General features: G+C 35.3%; 2 protein-coding genes across 7 annotated transcripts; both read right to left on the reverse strand.

Moving 5' to 3' along the window:
- Positions 1 to 1,079: 1,079 nt before the first annotated feature.
- On the reverse strand, positions 1,080 to 8,654 carry LOC142543105 (K(+) efflux antiporter 4-like). Of its 2 annotated transcripts, XM_075650124.1 has the most exons (20): positions 8,246 to 8,654; positions 7,804 to 7,847; positions 7,127 to 7,185; positions 6,959 to 7,037; positions 6,708 to 6,769; positions 6,553 to 6,628; positions 6,386 to 6,460; positions 5,771 to 5,842; positions 5,582 to 5,665; positions 5,118 to 5,186; positions 4,957 to 5,034; positions 4,587 to 4,675; positions 3,338 to 3,434; positions 3,173 to 3,226; positions 2,818 to 2,913; positions 2,435 to 2,623; positions 2,272 to 2,349; positions 2,010 to 2,054; positions 1,765 to 1,854; positions 1,080 to 1,629 (listed from the first exon to the last, which is right to left on the reverse strand). In XM_075650124.1, the coding sequence occupies exons 1-20, from the start codon at positions 8,475 to 8,477 to the stop codon at positions 1,540 to 1,542; spliced, it is 1,758 nt and encodes a 585-aa protein (XP_075506239.1). In that variant the 5' UTR covers positions 8,478 to 8,654; the 3' UTR covers positions 1,080 to 1,539. The 2 variants fall into 2 exon arrangements, with proteins under 2 accessions (XP_075506239.1, XP_075506240.1); XM_075650125.1 differs by lacking the exon at positions 7,127 to 7,185 and having other exon boundaries at positions 8,246 to 8,467.
- Positions 8,655 to 9,621: 967 nt separating this feature from the next.
- LOC142543106 (histone deacetylase 2-like) lies at positions 9,622 to 16,496 on the reverse strand. 5 transcript variants are annotated; one of them, XM_075650128.1, is made up of 11 exons: positions 16,273 to 16,496; positions 15,132 to 16,169; positions 14,922 to 14,984; positions 14,583 to 14,662; positions 14,196 to 14,509; positions 14,037 to 14,083; positions 13,795 to 13,833; positions 13,644 to 13,698; positions 11,122 to 11,208; positions 10,595 to 10,688; positions 9,622 to 10,528 (listed from the first exon to the last, which is right to left on the reverse strand). In XM_075650128.1, exons 5-11 carry the CDS (start codon positions 14,238 to 14,240, stop codon positions 10,458 to 10,460), a joined length of 438 nt encoding a protein of 145 aa, XP_075506243.1. In that variant the 5' UTR covers positions 14,241 to 14,509; positions 14,583 to 14,662; positions 14,922 to 14,984; positions 15,132 to 16,169; positions 16,273 to 16,496; the 3' UTR covers positions 9,622 to 10,457. The 5 variants fall into 5 exon arrangements, 4 of the variants coding, with proteins under 4 accessions (XP_075506243.1, XP_075506245.1, XP_075506244.1 ...); XM_075650130.1 differs by lacking the exons at positions 14,583 to 14,662; positions 15,132 to 16,169; XM_075650129.1 differs by lacking the exon at positions 15,132 to 16,169 and having other exon boundaries at positions 14,196 to 14,662.
- Between the last annotated feature and the right edge of the window lie 1,326 nt (positions 16,497 to 17,822).

Raw genomic sequence — 17,822 nt, forward strand, 5'->3', positions numbered from 1 at the left:
TATCAAAATCCTTTCCAATTTCTGTTATTACAATTCATTGAATATTAGCTTGCCATTTTCCAAGATGGAGCTTAATTTCCACTCTTGCCCTTCTCGAACACGCGAAGGTTTTGATTGTCACATAAGGAGTACCAATTCGAACTTAGATTTTATTTCATAATAATAAATAAAGTCCGGGGTATTATTGTAAGCTTCCGGGGGCTTGTTACCGTTAATTCCGAAAGAAAACGAACTTGGTGGCTTCAGATCCTCCCCAGTTTCTTCTACTATCCATTTTTCCACCCGTAAATGGACAACTTGTCGTTCCAAGAAGAAAAAACACAGATTGTTGATTTGAAAATTAAGAAAATAGTCAAAAGGGGACTTCAATATAACCAATTTGTATGTCAACGCTCGTTTTCACCTTCATCTAAGCGTCCATAATATTTAATTTACAGGAAGGAAAAAAAAAAAAAAACTTCCACAAATATGCTCACCATCTCAAACAAGGTTCTCAGAAACTAAAAGGAGACATTTTACCATTCAAGTAGAAACTCAGACAACAGACCATATGTCAACAAGAAGATATATCAGTATGCACTTTTAGTGAATAACTCACATGTTATGCTCGTTTCATAACAATAGGCCTCTCGAATTTGCTCCAGGTAATTAAGATCGAGAAAGGGGCTTATGAAAAGATATGCATTGACGAATTTTACCCAAGGTACATCTACTTAGCACCAGCTATCAAGAAAACAAGCAAATACCTAATAAATAAATTTCTTAGTAAAATGCATTAGTTGTAGAACGAATAGTAGAGCTCTCGTCGAAGTTCAGAACATAGCGGGCAATAATGGCTGGAGCTGGCTTGGGGCGATGGAGAAAACTCAATTTTGATTTTTTTTTAAAATTCTAGCCTAAAAAGTTGAATCAAGGGAGAGCCATCAATTTTAACCATCGGTATACACGTCTTAGTCCAAAACTATACTCAGATACTGGACTTAAATACACAGCAATATAAATAATTTCCAGCATCTGCTGCAGCCAAGGAGTACGTCATTTCTGCTCGTAACAATATTTGGGCAAAAAAAGCGCGAATCTAGAGGAAAGCAATATTAAAAATCATTTCCTTTCCATTCTTTCCAATATGTTCAATTTAGTAGGTACATGACAAACTCTACAAGGTGAAGAAACAAAACAGAGGATAAAAGCAGTCCTAAAAATAAACATCTGAGAAACATATCATAAATCTGAAAACTATTTTACATTAAAAGGAAAAGATGAAAAAATCACCAAATGGGAAGCATTACCTCGATCATAGGTGATGCTTCAAATTGTTAGTGGGTATACTAGTTAGGTCACTTCCAAGCGAGTCTTCGGGTTTTTGAAGATTTCATTGCTTCCTTTCCTCTACTCTGGTTAGAGATGTACGAGAGATCAGAGGAACAGAGAAAAATTAATGACGAATCAGCCTATCCTCCATTTCCAAGGCATCATAAAAGACAACAAGATCTTTCGCAAGATAATACGTGGAAACCTTACAATTCAATAAATTTCCTATCATACTTCATGAATAGAGAGATCCTTGGATATTAAAACATGTCTCTGCTTGACGCTGTCTGAGCGGAGATTATCAACTTTAAATCCGAGCTATAGGTCATAAACAAAGAAATATTCAGAAGATGAATGCAACAATATGGACATCTAAAGAGAACTATTAGAAACTTGGAAACGTTTAAAAAAAATTGGCCCATTTTCCTCACACAGATCATCATAAGTGATTACCTCAGATTGAATGTCAGGTGAAAACCACCTTAGCAATACGCCAAGGTGCACGACTGCCGGTATTAACTTGAAAAGCAATGGTGTAGTTACCTGCAAGATTATATTTGCAGGACTAATTACTATATATTTAAGGAGCAGATTCCTTTGGTTCAACTGAACATATAAATATTAAATTGCATATAACAAAACATACAACACTATGAGATTAATTATAAATTCATGTACAAGAAAAGACGATTCAGTACCAGACTGAGTGCTGTTGTTCCAAGAAGCAACAGGTACACCTTCCCCTGAAAAAAAAAACATTTTCTCAAAAAACCGACCAAAATTACCTAAAAAAGATCTTAATTCTCTACAATAATGACAACAGGAAAATATATGAATAATGACATGTAAACAGGTAAGAATTCAAGTTACACTTTCTTTCTTACCCACTAACACCACAAAACCGTCACAAGAGAGTTGAGAAGATCACAAGTTCTATATAACTATAGCGGAAGAATTTACCTCAACAAGATGAAGATTTGAGGCACGACTTAGCAGTACAAATGCAAATTCCCCTATTTGTGCTAAAGACATCCCAACCTTCACGATTCACAGACAAGGGTATATAGTCAAAGAATACCAAAGCAAAAATCATAAAATACCATCTAACAGGGTAGCATCTTACAAGAATTGAAGTTTTGTTGTTGTAGCCAAATGCCTTGACAACAGCAGATATCACCACAGTTTTAATAATGACTACTAATATAACAGATGCAAACAAGATGTCAACATGATTCCAGAGAAAATGAACATGAATCAGCATCCCAATGCTGGCAAGGAAAAGAGCTGCAAATATGTTGCGTATAGGTTCGACCTGCATAAATAACAAAACCATGAATCAAATTTAGAAACTCGAGTCAAATTTAGCAACAGACGAACAAATTGCAAAATGTCACGATACAAGGGTCACAAAACCTCTCACTCTTCAAAAATGCACTGAAACAGATGAAAAATATAGATTCCATGCTTGCTAACTTAGTGTCTAACAACGAGCTAAAGCTATCTTACTTGTTCAAGAGTGTGTTGAGAAAGATCAGTTGTTGATATCATCACTCCAGCAGCAAATGAACCCAATTCTAAACTAAGACCGAGCTTGTCACTACACTGAAACCACACATATCATTAGATATCGGTTCATAGTTTATAAAGGCTAACAACATAAACATACCATTCAAGATACAGAAGTTATTCCCACATATAATAGCTTCTTTGGAGTTCAAACATGTTTCTTGTAAACATATAAAAAAACTTGAGAACTAAATGAAAAGTCATCCTCACAGTACAGCCAACAAATGTTTTTTATACATATAAATGTTAATGATTATGTAATTCCATGAAATTTAAAAAATGAAAGTAAACAAACCCAGGCCACAAGTAGACAAAATGCAACTGCTGCCAGTTGATAAAGTTCATTGGTCTGCAAAAGAAGAAATATAGCCATACTAAGAAATTTAGAAATAAGCAAGAGGCAAGAGGCACACATCTATGTCTTAGTAATTAATAGATGCCTGTTGGACATAAAAACTACCTGTGATGACAAGCTTATCATAAGTTTCAGGAACCAAGGTACACAGGTTCGTGACAGTATTGCCAAGGCTGCCAAGAAAGCAATCAACACCACCAACCTGGCTGATAGGTTAATCAGTATTGTGTTTAACAAGTTGAAATTTTAATACTAGTTAGAAGGAAAATTATTAGATTCTCAAACTCTCCCAATATTCACAAGAAAAATAAAACAAAATGATAAAAGGCGCACATACAATATATTCATGGCACAATGCATTTATCATCAATCTTCACATCTAGAATGCACACAATCAATTGTCTTCCAGACGGAAAAAATTATTCGTTAGTTATTATCATTTGAGGCCCCAGTGCCGTAAAATGTATTAGTAACTTATCTATGCTGCCTGCAAGGACTAAAGATTTCCGATCCAAACTAGATGGATTAATAGTACTCATATGTATACACTAAAACTGCTTAAAGAACCCATATTCTCAACTCAAGTGCTTCACTTTTTTCGCACTCTGCTCAACAAAGCCTTTTTAACAAGTTCTTTTGTGTGTGCTAGAGTCTATGCTATGTCCTCGCAGCATTCCATTCCATTAATCATGGTTACTTTATTTCCGCACTATGCTCAACAAAGCCTTTTTAACAAGTTCCTTTGTGTGTACTAGAATCAATGCTATGTCCTCGCAGCTTTCAATTCCCTTAATCATGGTTACTTTATGTTATGACTGTTCTCTTTTTTTAACTTTGTCATGCTCTTTGAAAGCTTTCCTCACCAAACATGCAGCGCTCCATTTTGTCGGGCTTGAAAATATATTTCCATTGGAAAAATCTACTCTTTGTTATGGCTCAAGTCAGTTTTTTAAAAACTCTTCCTTAGTATCTCCTACCTTCCTAAATTTTCTATCATGTCAAATGTTTTATGTATTACATATGTTTGAACATAGGGTTTCCAGCCCCTCCCCCCAAGACTTTCTGAATTTAACTTTCATCCCCCAACTGAAAATCCTGACTCTGCCACGGCCTTCTAGAATACAACTGTTCCAGGAGTTCTGAAAATGTGAAACACAGTAATCCTTTTTCCGTTAAATTAGGTCTGCAATACATGAAGAAAAATCTTCTCTTTCCTATAGTTCAAAAGAAATATGAAAAATAACAAACACAACCATAAAGAATTAAACATCTTTAAACTTTAAGTTTCTTGATATGAATTATTTGGTTATACACAGATGGATGACCAAGCCATTAGGAGAGAAATCAAACTCACGACTTAGTCATGGAAATGACACCCTGCATAAGACCAGAAGTTCCACCCAGCACTGGAAGCAGAGCAAACAGTAAACCCACAGCACAATCCTAAAAATGAATTTAAAAAATGTGCCAAGGATTCGAGTTAAAATACAATTATCAGTTATTTGTGATGAAGACTAGAATCTGAATAAGTTTCTTTAAACAATGAGGCAAAGTAAAAACTTTGATCTCTTTAGAATAGAGCTAAAAATAAAAATAGGAAAAAAACAAAAGTAATTAACAAGGTTTTATGTTACTTTCCTTTCAAAGTTTAAAAACAGAATACATCATGAGGGAACAAAAGCAAAACAGCAATAATGCATATAGTACAAGCACAGTGAAGGTACCTGCAAAATGAGAGTCCCAATGGTAACTTGGCCATGAAGGGAATTAATACTGTTTTTTTCCATCAAAAACTTGTATACCTATACAGCACATTTGTGAGCCAATGAAATAATTTCAACAAAATCCTACCATCATAAAGCAGAACCAAGTGAAGAAAGCTAACCACTGCAGTAGAGGACATCGACAGAAAAGCACCGACAAAAACCCCCTCCGAAGCTCCACCGCCACATAGCTGCAGTCAGTCAGCCACAATAACATACTTTAAATTTGAGTAGATAGACAAAGGAAAAGTTGGTTTTTATGATAAACAAAACATAATAAGATAACGAGAAGAAAATATAAGGATTTCTAGCTTCTTATAAAGAGTTGTATCTTGCATGATCCAGCCGATAAAAATCCAGAGCCTGAGTAGACAGGATTGTAGAAGTCTATTCAAGAAATATTTTCTTGTCATCAAGTTATGTTCAAAATTATCCCTGCCACATTAGCAGAACACATAGTCCAGCTCCTCACATAAGCTACAGATACGGGGTGCATATCCCACCCATCCGCACCCCCCCACCACAAACCAAAAAATAAAAAAAGAAAGATAAGGAAAAAAAACATAAAGCATATAATGCCACGCACCGAAGCTATAATTCCACACAAGCACATAAAGAGGAGAATTTGAAGTAAGCCCCCAAGAACAGCGACTGCTCGAACAATTCGAAGCTGTATCGTGAGCATAGATTATCAATCATTGTTTCTGCAGTTATGTGCAGGAGAAGAAGGAATACTAATCCAACACTTTCAAGAAGTATGTGGTCAAATGCTAACCTTTGTTGCAGAGAACTCCAAGCCCAAAGCAAAGAGAAGGAAAATTACACCAAATTGGGCCACTGTTTCGACCTATATGCACAACTTGTCTTAAGATGTAGTAACCAGTAATCAAATAGTTATGACATTATGATAGCGAAGGGAAAAATATAATCATTCCAAGTAATTAAACAGGTTATATAAATGGAACAGCAGCTAGTGATTAAATTGACAATCTGTTAAATCATCTCTGTTTTGCTCTATGATGTCAGGCATAGTTACTGTTATGTTAAATAACAAAAATACTTGTAAATTATTCAATAACCAGATTACCTTGGTCAGATTATCCAGCTTATACCTTATCATCCATAAAATATTAAAGTAAGAAAAACCTCAAATCCACGTACTTCAATCAAAACAATCAACGTATCATGGAGATGGCATATCATGCTACATGAGGAATTACTTTCTTCATCCACACTCTAATATGAACTCTTATCTATGAACTTTATTTTGGCCGATAAGGCAGATGAAAACCTTCGGTATTCAAAAATGCAAAAGACAAATTAAGCAGAAGCATTAATAAGTGTAAATCAGCACTCAATGTTAAGAACCACTTTCCAAAAAGCTACATACTTGAACCATTTCACTGACAACATTAAAACCTCCAGGTCCGACGACTGATCCAGCTAACAAGTATCCAGTAATAACCTGATATGTACTTCTATGTATTAGAAAAACAACTGAAAAAAGGATGGAGTACATGACACATTGAGAATAATCAACGCGGTCGGAGATCGTACCGGTTGTCCAGCACAAGCAAATGCAATTCCACCACAAGTTGCAGACACAATGACAACAACCATATCTGATATGAGTCTACATTATCATCATGTTAGACAATGAGAAAAGAAAGAAAACTGAGAATCGCGATAATAAATTAAACAGGTAATTGTACCTCAAATCTAACTGCAAGACTGGATACTTAGATTTGAAATTTGATATGATAAATACATTATCCTGGCATACATTGAAATAATAACAAGTTATTCCTTCACAATGCTTCTGATGTTGTAGCTTCAATAAGTCCATTTTTCTTTGTCAATTCCAATAATCCATTTTAAGGATGACAAGATAAGGCAGATAAAAAGCCGTTACAAGAATAATTATGTAGACAGGGAAAAACAAGAAATGGGTATTCATATTAACCTTTCTGTCAATCAAAGTTGGGGTCTCCTCAGCCCCATTGTCATTGTCCAGATTGAAAACGTCATGCAGTTTAAATGGTCTGCAATAGGCGGAGAGCCAGATCAAGTATCAATCAAAATGGAAATTGAATTGGCTAGGACTTTTTACACACATGATAAAGATACGTACTTTTCCTCTTTTGTTTCATTTTTCTTTGATTTGACTCTAGCTACTGTTTCCAAAACTGCCTGATTGGGGAACAAATAAGCCAGATAAATGTTGAAAGAAGGTGGATAAGAACAAAGAAGAACAAGAAGCAGCTACGGATCATGCATGTAAATGTCTATGATGTGGAAAAGTAAAACTGCAACTAAAATATAATCTATGACCTACCATAAGCATTAACTGTTCAGTTTCACTAGACCTTGATACTTATAACCGTCTTCATCAATAACCAGCCACCTCAAAGTAATCAATCGGATTTTGGTAACTTCTAGAAGCAAATCGAATTTGAAATCAAATTGATCTAATCAGCCACACATGAATCAACGTTTTATCAAACTTGAGATTATCTATCAACAACATATCCTGATAGAAAACAACCGCTTATCTTCCCTTTTTTCTTTTCCCTAATGCAAATCAAAAAAGACTAGTAAATTATTTTCTACCTTGTAACACACCTTCATGAAGCTGATTCTCTTCAGTATTTTCCTTTCTCAAATAAACTAAGGAAAATAGCAATCCCAGTTCATTTCCCAGTACACCACTTACGCATACAAGTTATGGAATGGTGGCCCATTAATCATAATTGCAAGCCCATTGTCCTACTTTTAACAATAATATTTGAAAAGGCAAGTGCCACAAACCTGTTGCTCTGCCACGCTGTTGTTGAAGCCACCGGCATCATTTACTGCCAATTCAATGAAAGTTCAATTTTAGGAAAAGTCCACCATGGGCAACTACATTTTCAATTACAAGTTTACACCAAACGGCCTATTACGATAAGCAAGATAGATGTCACAAATTCAACTATCATACACGTTCCAGTATAAGTAAACTACTCAAAATGTCTCGGCCATTATACACACATATATAATATCAATTATCTAGAGCCAAAAAAGGAAGCAAATTCATAAACATCATGACATCGAATGAAAAGATAAACAATACATTTTACAAATGCTTTTCATGAAAGCAAAAAACCTCAGTTCCAAACCCTAATCACACACATTTCATGAAAAGAAACCATAACGCACCAAAACAATCGAGATTGACTAGAAACTAGGCAAAATTTAGATCTAGACAAACCTTCGTTCTGATCATTATTCTCGGTGAACTCCTTCTCGAGCGCGCGATCAATCATATCAGCAAACGTGTCCTCCTTCGGGAGGGTATTATTCCCAGCGTCCCCAGTAACATTGTTAGAGACAACAGAAACTGCTTCGTCTACGATTTTCGAATCTTCCGATACGGCCAACGGCGCCATAGAAGTAAATAAAGCAAAGAAGACTAAAACCGCAGCAAGAGATGATCTATTCATTGAGCTGCGATTTCGCCGGCAGCGGCGGCGCTCGTCTAGATCGGCGCGAGCCACAAGTTACACAGCTGTTGTAGTGGTGGTACAGCACAGTGCAGGAGAGAGAGAAGGAGACGGTATGGTGGGTTGTGGGACTGGAGGGTTCTGTTCTTGTTATCAATGAGGAACTATACCCGGCACCCCCCCCACCCCCCCCTACCACCCAACATTTTATATGTCCGTGAGCTATAAATTATGATCATTTATTCAAATATAATATATAGAGGAGCGATCGTGATTTATCTGTGTCAAATACTATATATATATATATATAGATGAGCGATCGTGATTTATCCGTGACTCATGTATAAGTAACATTTACTAAATTGAAATGAAATGTGAGATTTGTATGTAGAATATTGGCGACAGATTTGTAAGCAGTAGTTTATATAATACTGGTTGTTGCTATGATTAACAAGAGTACTAATTACTAATTATTAGATAAAGTGGGATTAGTGGTGTAATTAAGGCAATAATGTTTTTGGAGAAGCGTCATCACATTTAGGAGCCCACCACGTGAATGAAAGCTACGTCGCACATTCTATTTTCTGCTTATGGGTGTTTTTGCAATGAACAACAAATTTTTTTTAAGTGATTTTTGTATCCATTCTTATAAATTCAATATTTTTTTTTGCTTTTTTATTTTCCAAAAAATATATGCATGTGTGTGTCTATATATATATTGCTTTTTTTTTTTGGTTTCTCGTACGATGAGATGGAATCTAAAATAGGAATAATTATACTTTTAATCTTATAAATTGACATTTTTTTGTTTTAGTAGTTAGAATTGTCAAAATTTGATTTTCATACAATATCTTAAATTTTTTGGATTTTGATTTTTTCCGAAACCACAATTTACTCATATAAGACATATGTATCGAGAATGAAGCTCCAATCTCATAAAAAAATTAAAGCAATTTTTTTTTTGCTTATATATATTTAATGTGTAATATAAATTTTATTCTTGTCCATGAATTACTTACATAAAAATAGTGTCAAATAACAATATTCGATGAATTTAGAGGTTTCGAAAAAAAAATCAAGTTATTGAATAAAAATCAAAATTTGACAGTGTGAAAAATCTAAACAAGAAATAGACCAACTCACATCACTAAAATTATAATTTTATCTCCAAAATATATTTTATACAAGCATGAGAGGATAATCAAATCTAGGTTGAATAAAAAAAAATTAAAATCAACGTTTCATAATTGCACTTAAATATATACATATATGCCTGGTGTAGCTGGCCAGATTGGTCCAGGGCCCATCATTTTGCATGGTTATCCTGCCCCCACAAACTTTGGCTGATTGCTTCCATTTCAAGGTACAATCAAACCCATCATCCAAAGTTGGGATTGGAAACATGCCGACACGTTTAAAGGTATACATAGATTACACGAACTTGGATGTGAAGCCCCAACACACTGCATTAACTTGTAGAAGCCGTTTGGGTAAATCAATTTATTTTAGAAGCGAAAGGCATGCAAATATGTAATTTGGTTTCAAACCAACAACACGTACGTAATCAAACAAACATATACGCAATACTCTACAAGGTTTTCCTCAGTATTGTGAGCTAAAACACGTCGAGATCATGACAGTTAATTCGGTCGATGACAGGTCGTAAGTATCCATTAACAACCAGACTTTCAGAAAAAAACATCTATTCACAGTTCTCATTATGTACGTATCATTTCGAATGACAAAAACTAAGAGACCATCCACGAACCGCAATGCTCCAAATAAGACTCCTCTTAAGACACAAACCAAAATTCCAAGGCTGCTTGTAAAGTCATACCGGGTTTTACCTTCTTCTGTAGCACGAATGATGTATAAACACACGGAGAATAGCCCATATAACACGTAACACTTCCTAAAGCTCTTCGTTCGAGTCTGAAAAAAGGGATCTTCAGGTAATTGTAATTTTTTTTACATCCATATCTATCGTGATTTCTTCGACAAATTTATGATGGAATCTGCGATTACTTTGGCAATAGATTTCATGTAACCACCTGAAACACAAACGTTGCTTTAAGATGCCCCTGATTGAGAAGCAAAAAAAATGTAGATGAAGATACCGATATCCGATTTGAGCATGACGATAGGGATATTCTTTTCACGTGCAAATCTGAAAACCCTCTCATCTCGCATGGGAATTCCATCTGGACTGATCTGCACAGATTTTGGCATATTAACCAAAATATTATGGTCAAGTTGTGCGATTATTATAAAAATTCCTAAAACTAAATCCAGATTTCATGTTCCTGCAACTCATTTTTACTGTTTTGTCTCACAAGGCAAAAAAAGGGAGATGGTTTTCTGTTTTTCACTGCTAAATCCGCTTCCGATATCCACAAATATTTTTTTATTTGATGCCATTTGCACCAAGAGCTAATTCTCACTGAGTGCACTGCATGATGAAAAATCATCAAAGACTTCATGGTTAAATTGTCTTCCTTGTTCTCCTCTTCACGTGTAAAATTCAAAACAAATTGCTCAGACATCATTGTATTATGATAATTATTCATCCATTGATCCACAGGTTATCCACACTACCCAAAACTGATAGAAAGATGATACTTAAGCAACTTTATTTGAGAGTTACCTTCAATCTCCCCAGAGGATCTCCATCAAGAATATCGGTTCCAGCACTGTAGATGATCAATTCAGGATCAAACAGGCCAGTAGAAACCTATAAGTTTGCCAGAAATATATCACATAGTACCTGAAACTTAACAACTAATAAGACATTGTCTGGATCAAGGATTCAGTTCTTATCATTCAAATTATCTTAATTAAAATATTGTTGGGACATCGTATTCTCGCACCCAAGACGTAGCGGAAGTTTAAAAATTTTGTTCTTAGGCGTCGTGTGTTCAAATCATTCATAGGGGGTTTAGAATTATACATTTGCGTTCTTAACGCTTGGACTCCAAACTATTCCGATTTTTACACGGAGATAGTCTTTCTTGTAAATCCCTACGAACGACTTCTCTTTTGATCGTCTAATTGGGTCCACGATCAGAAACTGAATTCCTTGTTTGGATTGCACTAGTAATTCCAAACAATTCTTGCGTTGAGATTGTAATCTCCGAATTTCCAAAATCCGGAGATGGTGCGCCGATGGAACACGCCGATGGAAGAACCCAAAAGAAATTTTTTTTTTTATTTTCTTCCTTACCGCCGAGAACTTCTTTTGATTGGAGAGGATTTTCCTATTCTTTTGTGTGCTAAAAAATTAGGTTTTAATCATGAGTCCTATGGGTGTATTCATAGAGTGAGACTCCTAATCTAATTAGGAGTCCCTCTCCCACAAGGACTCTAATGATTTCATTATATTTAAACTCTTATATATTTAATATACAATGCATTTATTAACCTTTAATAATACATTATACAATAATATCATATACACATATTTTATATCACCATATAAAATATATACATGTATATACATATTAAATTAAATAACAATTATTAGTTTATAAACTAACTCATTAGTTATTTTAATTCTAGACTCCTCTAGAATATTTATGGGAATTTGTGCATGTTAGTAGACACCACTAATAGCACAGTCATTTAATTAGTAAATTCCAAATTCACTAAAAAAATGATTCCGAACTCATTATAACTCCGATCGACGATCCGAGAGCGCCGATGTACCAAGGATACAAATCTTGTTCATATAATGAAAATTGAAAATTTCGAAGATCAAAATTTTCATTTACCAAATTTAGAACTTACCATATATGACAGTTACCATATATGGCAGTTACCATATTTGGCAGCTGTCAGTTTTAGTGAACTCCTTCACAAAACAGGCAGTTCCACTCTCAATCCTTATTTAGCAATCACGCCAACTTCCATTTCTTTCATCCTATGGAATCAGCTCATAAACTCCTTTATAAGCTTCCTGTTTGATCTCCATCAAACTATAGTCGCCAAATTTCAACTCCTTGAAATTTGACTATCTCCACGGGAACACAGAATCCGATACTTATGTGACCCTCAATGGTTCAGGGATACAGCTAACTGTGGGTTCACATCTCCATGTGATTCAGAATAATATTTATTCTTATTTGGGCTTACCCAAATTAGCCTCATTCTTTTCATCAACACCTTGATCAAGAATGTCAGAACTCATTTCTGATTGGACCCATCGGATCATGGTAAGAGCGTCTAGTAGCATCGCCCCATGATCCCCTAGGTATCACTGATAGTGCCTGCAAGAACCTTTAGTCATGGTTAGCGTACAGTATGGTCCCTTCAACACATATATCCCGATCGAATCTGCAACCATTGGTATATCAAGAGTGGCATATGAATTCGATAGCGATGTGATTTATCTTTGAGTAATAGTGTCATGGTATGTGCAACTGAGGAAACACCTTTCCAAACTGCACATGTCTTACTCCGGCCAGAGATTCCTTGCACTATTGACTCATCAGACCACATAGGATATCTTTACCCGTAGGTAAACGGTGAATTCCCGACTACAATGTATTTGCTCCTACATATTTCGAAACTACACCCAACCTCGCCACCTGATGACACTCGATGGAGTCAGTAAACGGATCAAAGTGCATGCTAGTACGTATAGCCCTTACATTGTCCCGGGTCAAAGGACTAATGGTGTACAACAATAACTGCGGACTATTCCACTCGATAAGTGAGAACCACTTGGACAGTCCGTGGGAGGGTTGTTCAGTGCATCATCATATGATCAACCATCTGTGTGAATGGACATCTCTATGCCCCTAACCAATGAAACATGGTGTTTACTCCACAGATGCTACTCTCGAGCTCGAGCGACCTTTATCCTTGTTTTAGGTGGCTGAATCGACTAGGAACTTATTTAGAATAGATAGTACGCTTCCTAATGAGTTTCATGATCTTACGTTGGGACGCAGACCTCATGGTACCTATTGTATATTCAAGGACTCTATCTATGCAGCTTGCATGGGTATACAGATAAAGTATAATGCCATAATCGAATAAAATCGTAAAATATTATTAAAATAAAGATTGTTTTACATCAGAGTCAATAAAACCGGAGCCACAAGTTGGCTTACCGGGTACCTACTCTAACAAATATAACACAGACGAGCAGGGAAAGTGGACCGCAACTGCATACCTTGAGGGTTGATCAAGTTTTGTTAAATATTCATTGGTCGCTGTTCCGCTGTGATAAGACAAAGTAATCATAGTAACATGATTGTACGAGAAAAACAGCATTTGGAGCTACTTTATCTCACTCAATATGCTTTTTTATCATTACTTCAACTTTCTGATTGATGTATCTCCTGGCCACATAATCCTAAAGGGTAGAAAAATTGGAAATTAGGCTGATTGTCATATTCTGACAAAACAAAGAGTCAACTGGTCATACAACTCAAAACAAAAAAACTACATACTACATAACAAAAGAGAAGTAGTAGTGGTAGAGTGAATACAAAGGCAGCAGAAATGACTTCTCACTAAGGGTTCTTGTTAGGAAGAATATATCATAAGGTAACTTACAAATGGATATATATCTGGATTGTACATATCAAGAATGTAGACTCTTCCTGCAAGTGTACCATTAAACCAATAAGTATCAAGAAGAAATGACTTCATATTGAAGGTTGTCATGAACACGCGCCGGTCCAGAGAAAATGATAAAAAAGCAAAAACACATACTGTCATCAGAAAAATCGTTTTCATGGCAATTCCTTTGATTCGCATCGAGATCTATTATCATCACCCAGAATATTGAACACAAAAATTATTAAAAAACACAAGTAATTTCTTTGAGTATGACAAATATACATTACCATAAAATTTATGGCCTATATATGTGATTTGAAGTTGGTTACAATTTATTTCCTGAATGCAAAGAGATAAATCAGCGTAAGCACAAATTTTGTAGCTGAACAATGATGAAAAGCACCACCGATATTGATGGCCCATCCTCGTTCTTTTGCAAGCTTGGCAGATAAAATTGTTCCTCCAACCTGCAGCATATGTGTAGTTTCTAAGAATAATTCTCAATGAACACAAAATATAGAAAGCTCACAAAAAATTAACATGAACATGTTTTCGGAAGGGAAATAGAACACTCTTATCCACAAGAAAGTTCGGCAATAAAGCGACTGGAGGTACCGTACCTAAATTTTACAGCAACTAAATTATTAAGCAAAACAAAAGGTGCAGAAGAACTAAGGATAAGAAGACTAATTTAATATATCAGACCAACCAATTAGCCGTGTTTTCATTCTAGACCATTAAAAGTCAATTCAGAAATGCAAAGCAAAGAGGTATATTTGAATGAAAATAAATAAAGAGAAGTTTTTCATTTCTTTTAGGTGAAAGCATCTGGATAACCACACTAGTTACCCCATAATTAAAAATCTTAAAAAATTGCACCTCAACAATTGAGGCGACATTCAAGCTACTCTTTAAACTATCCAAGCATGACTCCAAGTGCACCTGCCACCAACAACATACAGATTAGTGTTACACAAAATACATTTGTTAAATCAGCGCATCATCCACCAATTGCCAGCCTAATAGGAATTATCATCGATTTAATAAGGACTTAAGAGACATTTTCATTAAGAAGGATATGAGTGGTACCACTAGGAGGTCAAATTTTGTAGCCTCCAGAGGTTCAACAATGTGCATTTTTTGCAGGAGACCCTCAGCAATAAGAAGTTGGCAGATGCAACCCCATTTTGAAGAATCAAATGGATGCCCGAAATTTCCCATGAAATAATTGAGCTCAGGTTACTTAAAAGCCTTCAAGGTGAAATTCTAATATGATTAATGCTATGTAACCAGCTGATCAATTGCCAGCCTAATAGGAATTATCATCGATTTAACAAGGACTTTTCCCTGCTTGCTTTTCATATTTTGTGTCTCTTAAAGATACACGCACATCTAAACAAATTATGAGAAACTGACTGGAATTAGAGGAAAGTCAAGAAAAGTAGCAATTAGAAACCATGACAATAACACCAAGTTGTATTCCATAAATAATGAATTGGAAATTATTAGGCATGCCAAAAAAGTCAACTCTCATAATCTGAAAAATGCCAAATTAACTCCTTTATTGCTTTTGGGAATCCCATTAAAACACCATAGCAAAATTGGTTGCTTAGAAATTCAAGAGTGGTTTCGCAGGTGACAAAAATCATACTTTTTGCTGTTTCCTTGAAGTTTCTGGAGATTGAATCTGTTTGTGGAATCAAACGAATTCCCAGAAGACACAATGACTACCAGTTCACAGAGCACTTCTACGGAGATAAGAAACTGATTTCAGCCCCGAATCTTTATGAGATGACGTGTCACTCGCAGCTCTCTTGCACATACTTGAGTCTTAATTCACATGCCTCGATAATTTCTCTAGATTCGACCTTCATTACTTATAAACTACACGATGATAACACCCACCTTCCCAATATGAGCTGATTTAAAACTACAAAAAGAAAACCAAATCCCTTCTCCAAACTTCCGGAATGCAATCGCAAGCAAAATTTCCAATTTGAACACTGAAGAACTTAGTCACAAGTCAGAGTGATAACATCAGAAGAAAAAGCAGAAGCAGTGGTTTTCTTACAGTTATTCAATGCCGAGAAATGAGATATTATACGAAGATGAGTACACCAAAGGAACCTGATACACACCAAAGAAATCAGCAGCAGAAAATTACTTCGCCACGGGAGGCAGTTCATTGAGATTTTAGTTTCAATAGCACAGAATTGGTATAAGCTATTACCATGGAAGCAGGCACATCGAAGTAGAGCTTGCTAGAGAGAATTCGACTGCGGCGTTCCGATTCAATATCTTCTTTTTGAACTTTACCTTTACTCGAACAATCGCCGAAGCTTGATGACGGAGCCGCCATGGATTGAAGGAGATTGGAAACGAGAAGTGTGAGGAATCCATTCGGTGGTGGACTGAAAATTTTCTGGGATGGTTGAGTGGGCGCCAGGTTTTGACACGTTGGCATAGTTCGGATAGTATACATATCCCGAGATGGTACGAGTCACAGGGTTGTTCACGGGGTCGGTTCAATTTTTTGGTTTTTTATTTCGGTTTTTTCGATTTTCGATATTAAAAATGTACAATCCGATATTCGAATCATTTTTTTTCGGTTCGATTTCGGTTTCGGTTTTCTACCAAAATAGTTCGATTATTTCGACCGATTATTTCGATTTTGATATAATTATTTAAATTAATAATATAAATATATTGTAAAATATAATATGTTAACTTTCTACGTGTTTTCTTAGTAAAATAAAATATTTAAATATAGGCCTAAATTAATTAAAAAAACAACAATCAGCTAAAAATTGTTCAAAATGGTTTTTCATTCCTAAATATCATATCAAAATATATCATATAAATAAAAATATAAAAAATTATTAATTTAATGAAATTTCGATTTTTTCGGTTTTGACATACATAATTCGAAATCGAACCAAATAAACTTCGGTTTTAAAATTTATATCTGAATTATAAAATTCAAATTTCGGTTCGGTTCAGTGTTCGATTTTTCGGTTTGGATTTTTGATTTTTTCGGTTTTATCCGAAGTTTGAACACTCCTACGAGTCATTATTTTTTTAAAAAAAAAATTTCATAATAATTTAAATAAAATATTTATCCACTAAAAAAAATCAGGTGTTAGCAACGTTTTTTGAAAAACCGTCGCAAAAATTTGCGACGGTTTAAACATAATACGTCGCAAATTAAACATCTGCGACGGTTATATAACAACCGTCGCAAATCTTAGCGATGGTTTTGGTCATATTCTATCGCTAAATTGACGACGGTTTATATCAAAACCATTGCTAATGTAGCGACGGTTGATGTTAAAATCATCGCTAAATGCATCACAAAGAAGTTAATTATTACAAGAATTTTTCTGAAATGAGGGACATCAGGACTCCGTTTATATGAATATTTTGTATAAAAACACAAAGAAGTTAATTTATATATATACCTATATATATGTGTATATATATATATATATATATATAAATATTTGAAGAAAATGAAATCAAAATTTAGAATTGGTGTGTTGTGTTTAAATAATCCTTACATATTGATACCCTTGTAAGGACCCGGGTCATCGATGACCTCGGGATATTAAATGGATTCCCAAATCAGGGTCAATATGCTGGATGGATTCTTCTGAAGTCGGGCAGGCGCAAGCTTGGGCTCTACTCCCCCGGCAATCAGACGCCCTGGCTCTCATGTAAGCCCCCGGGAGGCATTCTACTCGGTCCGCCTCGATATGAGTGAAGTATTTAATGCCGCCGATA

This window comes from Primulina tabacum, chromosome 4 (genome assembly GCF_025594145.1).
Source record: "Primulina tabacum isolate GXHZ01 chromosome 4, ASM2559414v2, whole genome shotgun sequence".
Lineage (NCBI taxonomy): Eukaryota > Viridiplantae > Streptophyta > Magnoliopsida > Lamiales > Gesneriaceae > Primulina > Primulina tabacum.

Coding starts and splice junctions, on each gene's coding strand:
- LOC142543105 (XM_075650124.1), bottom strand. CDS start 8,477: ATGAATAGATCATCTCTTGCTGCGGTTTTAGTCTTCTTTGCTTTATTT. Junction 7,038..7,126: donor AATGAAACAAAAGAGGAAAA/GTACGTATCTTT, acceptor CGCCTATTGCAG/ACCATTTAAACTGCATGACG. Junction 2,350..2,434: donor ACAACAAAACTTCAATTCTT/GTAAGATGCTAC, acceptor TGAATCGTGAAG/GTTGGGATGTCTTTAGCACA.
- LOC142543106 (XM_075650130.1), bottom strand. CDS start 14,240: ATGCGAATCAAAGGAATTGCCATGAAAACGATTTTTCTGATGACA. Junction 14,084..14,195: donor AAACGATTTTTCTGATGACA/GTATGTGTTTTT, acceptor GTACACTTGCAG/GAAGAGTCTACATTCTTGAT. Junction 10,689..11,121: donor ATCCTCTGGGGAGATTGAAG/GTAACTCTCAAA, acceptor AAATCTGTGCAG/ATCAGTCCAGATGGAATTCC.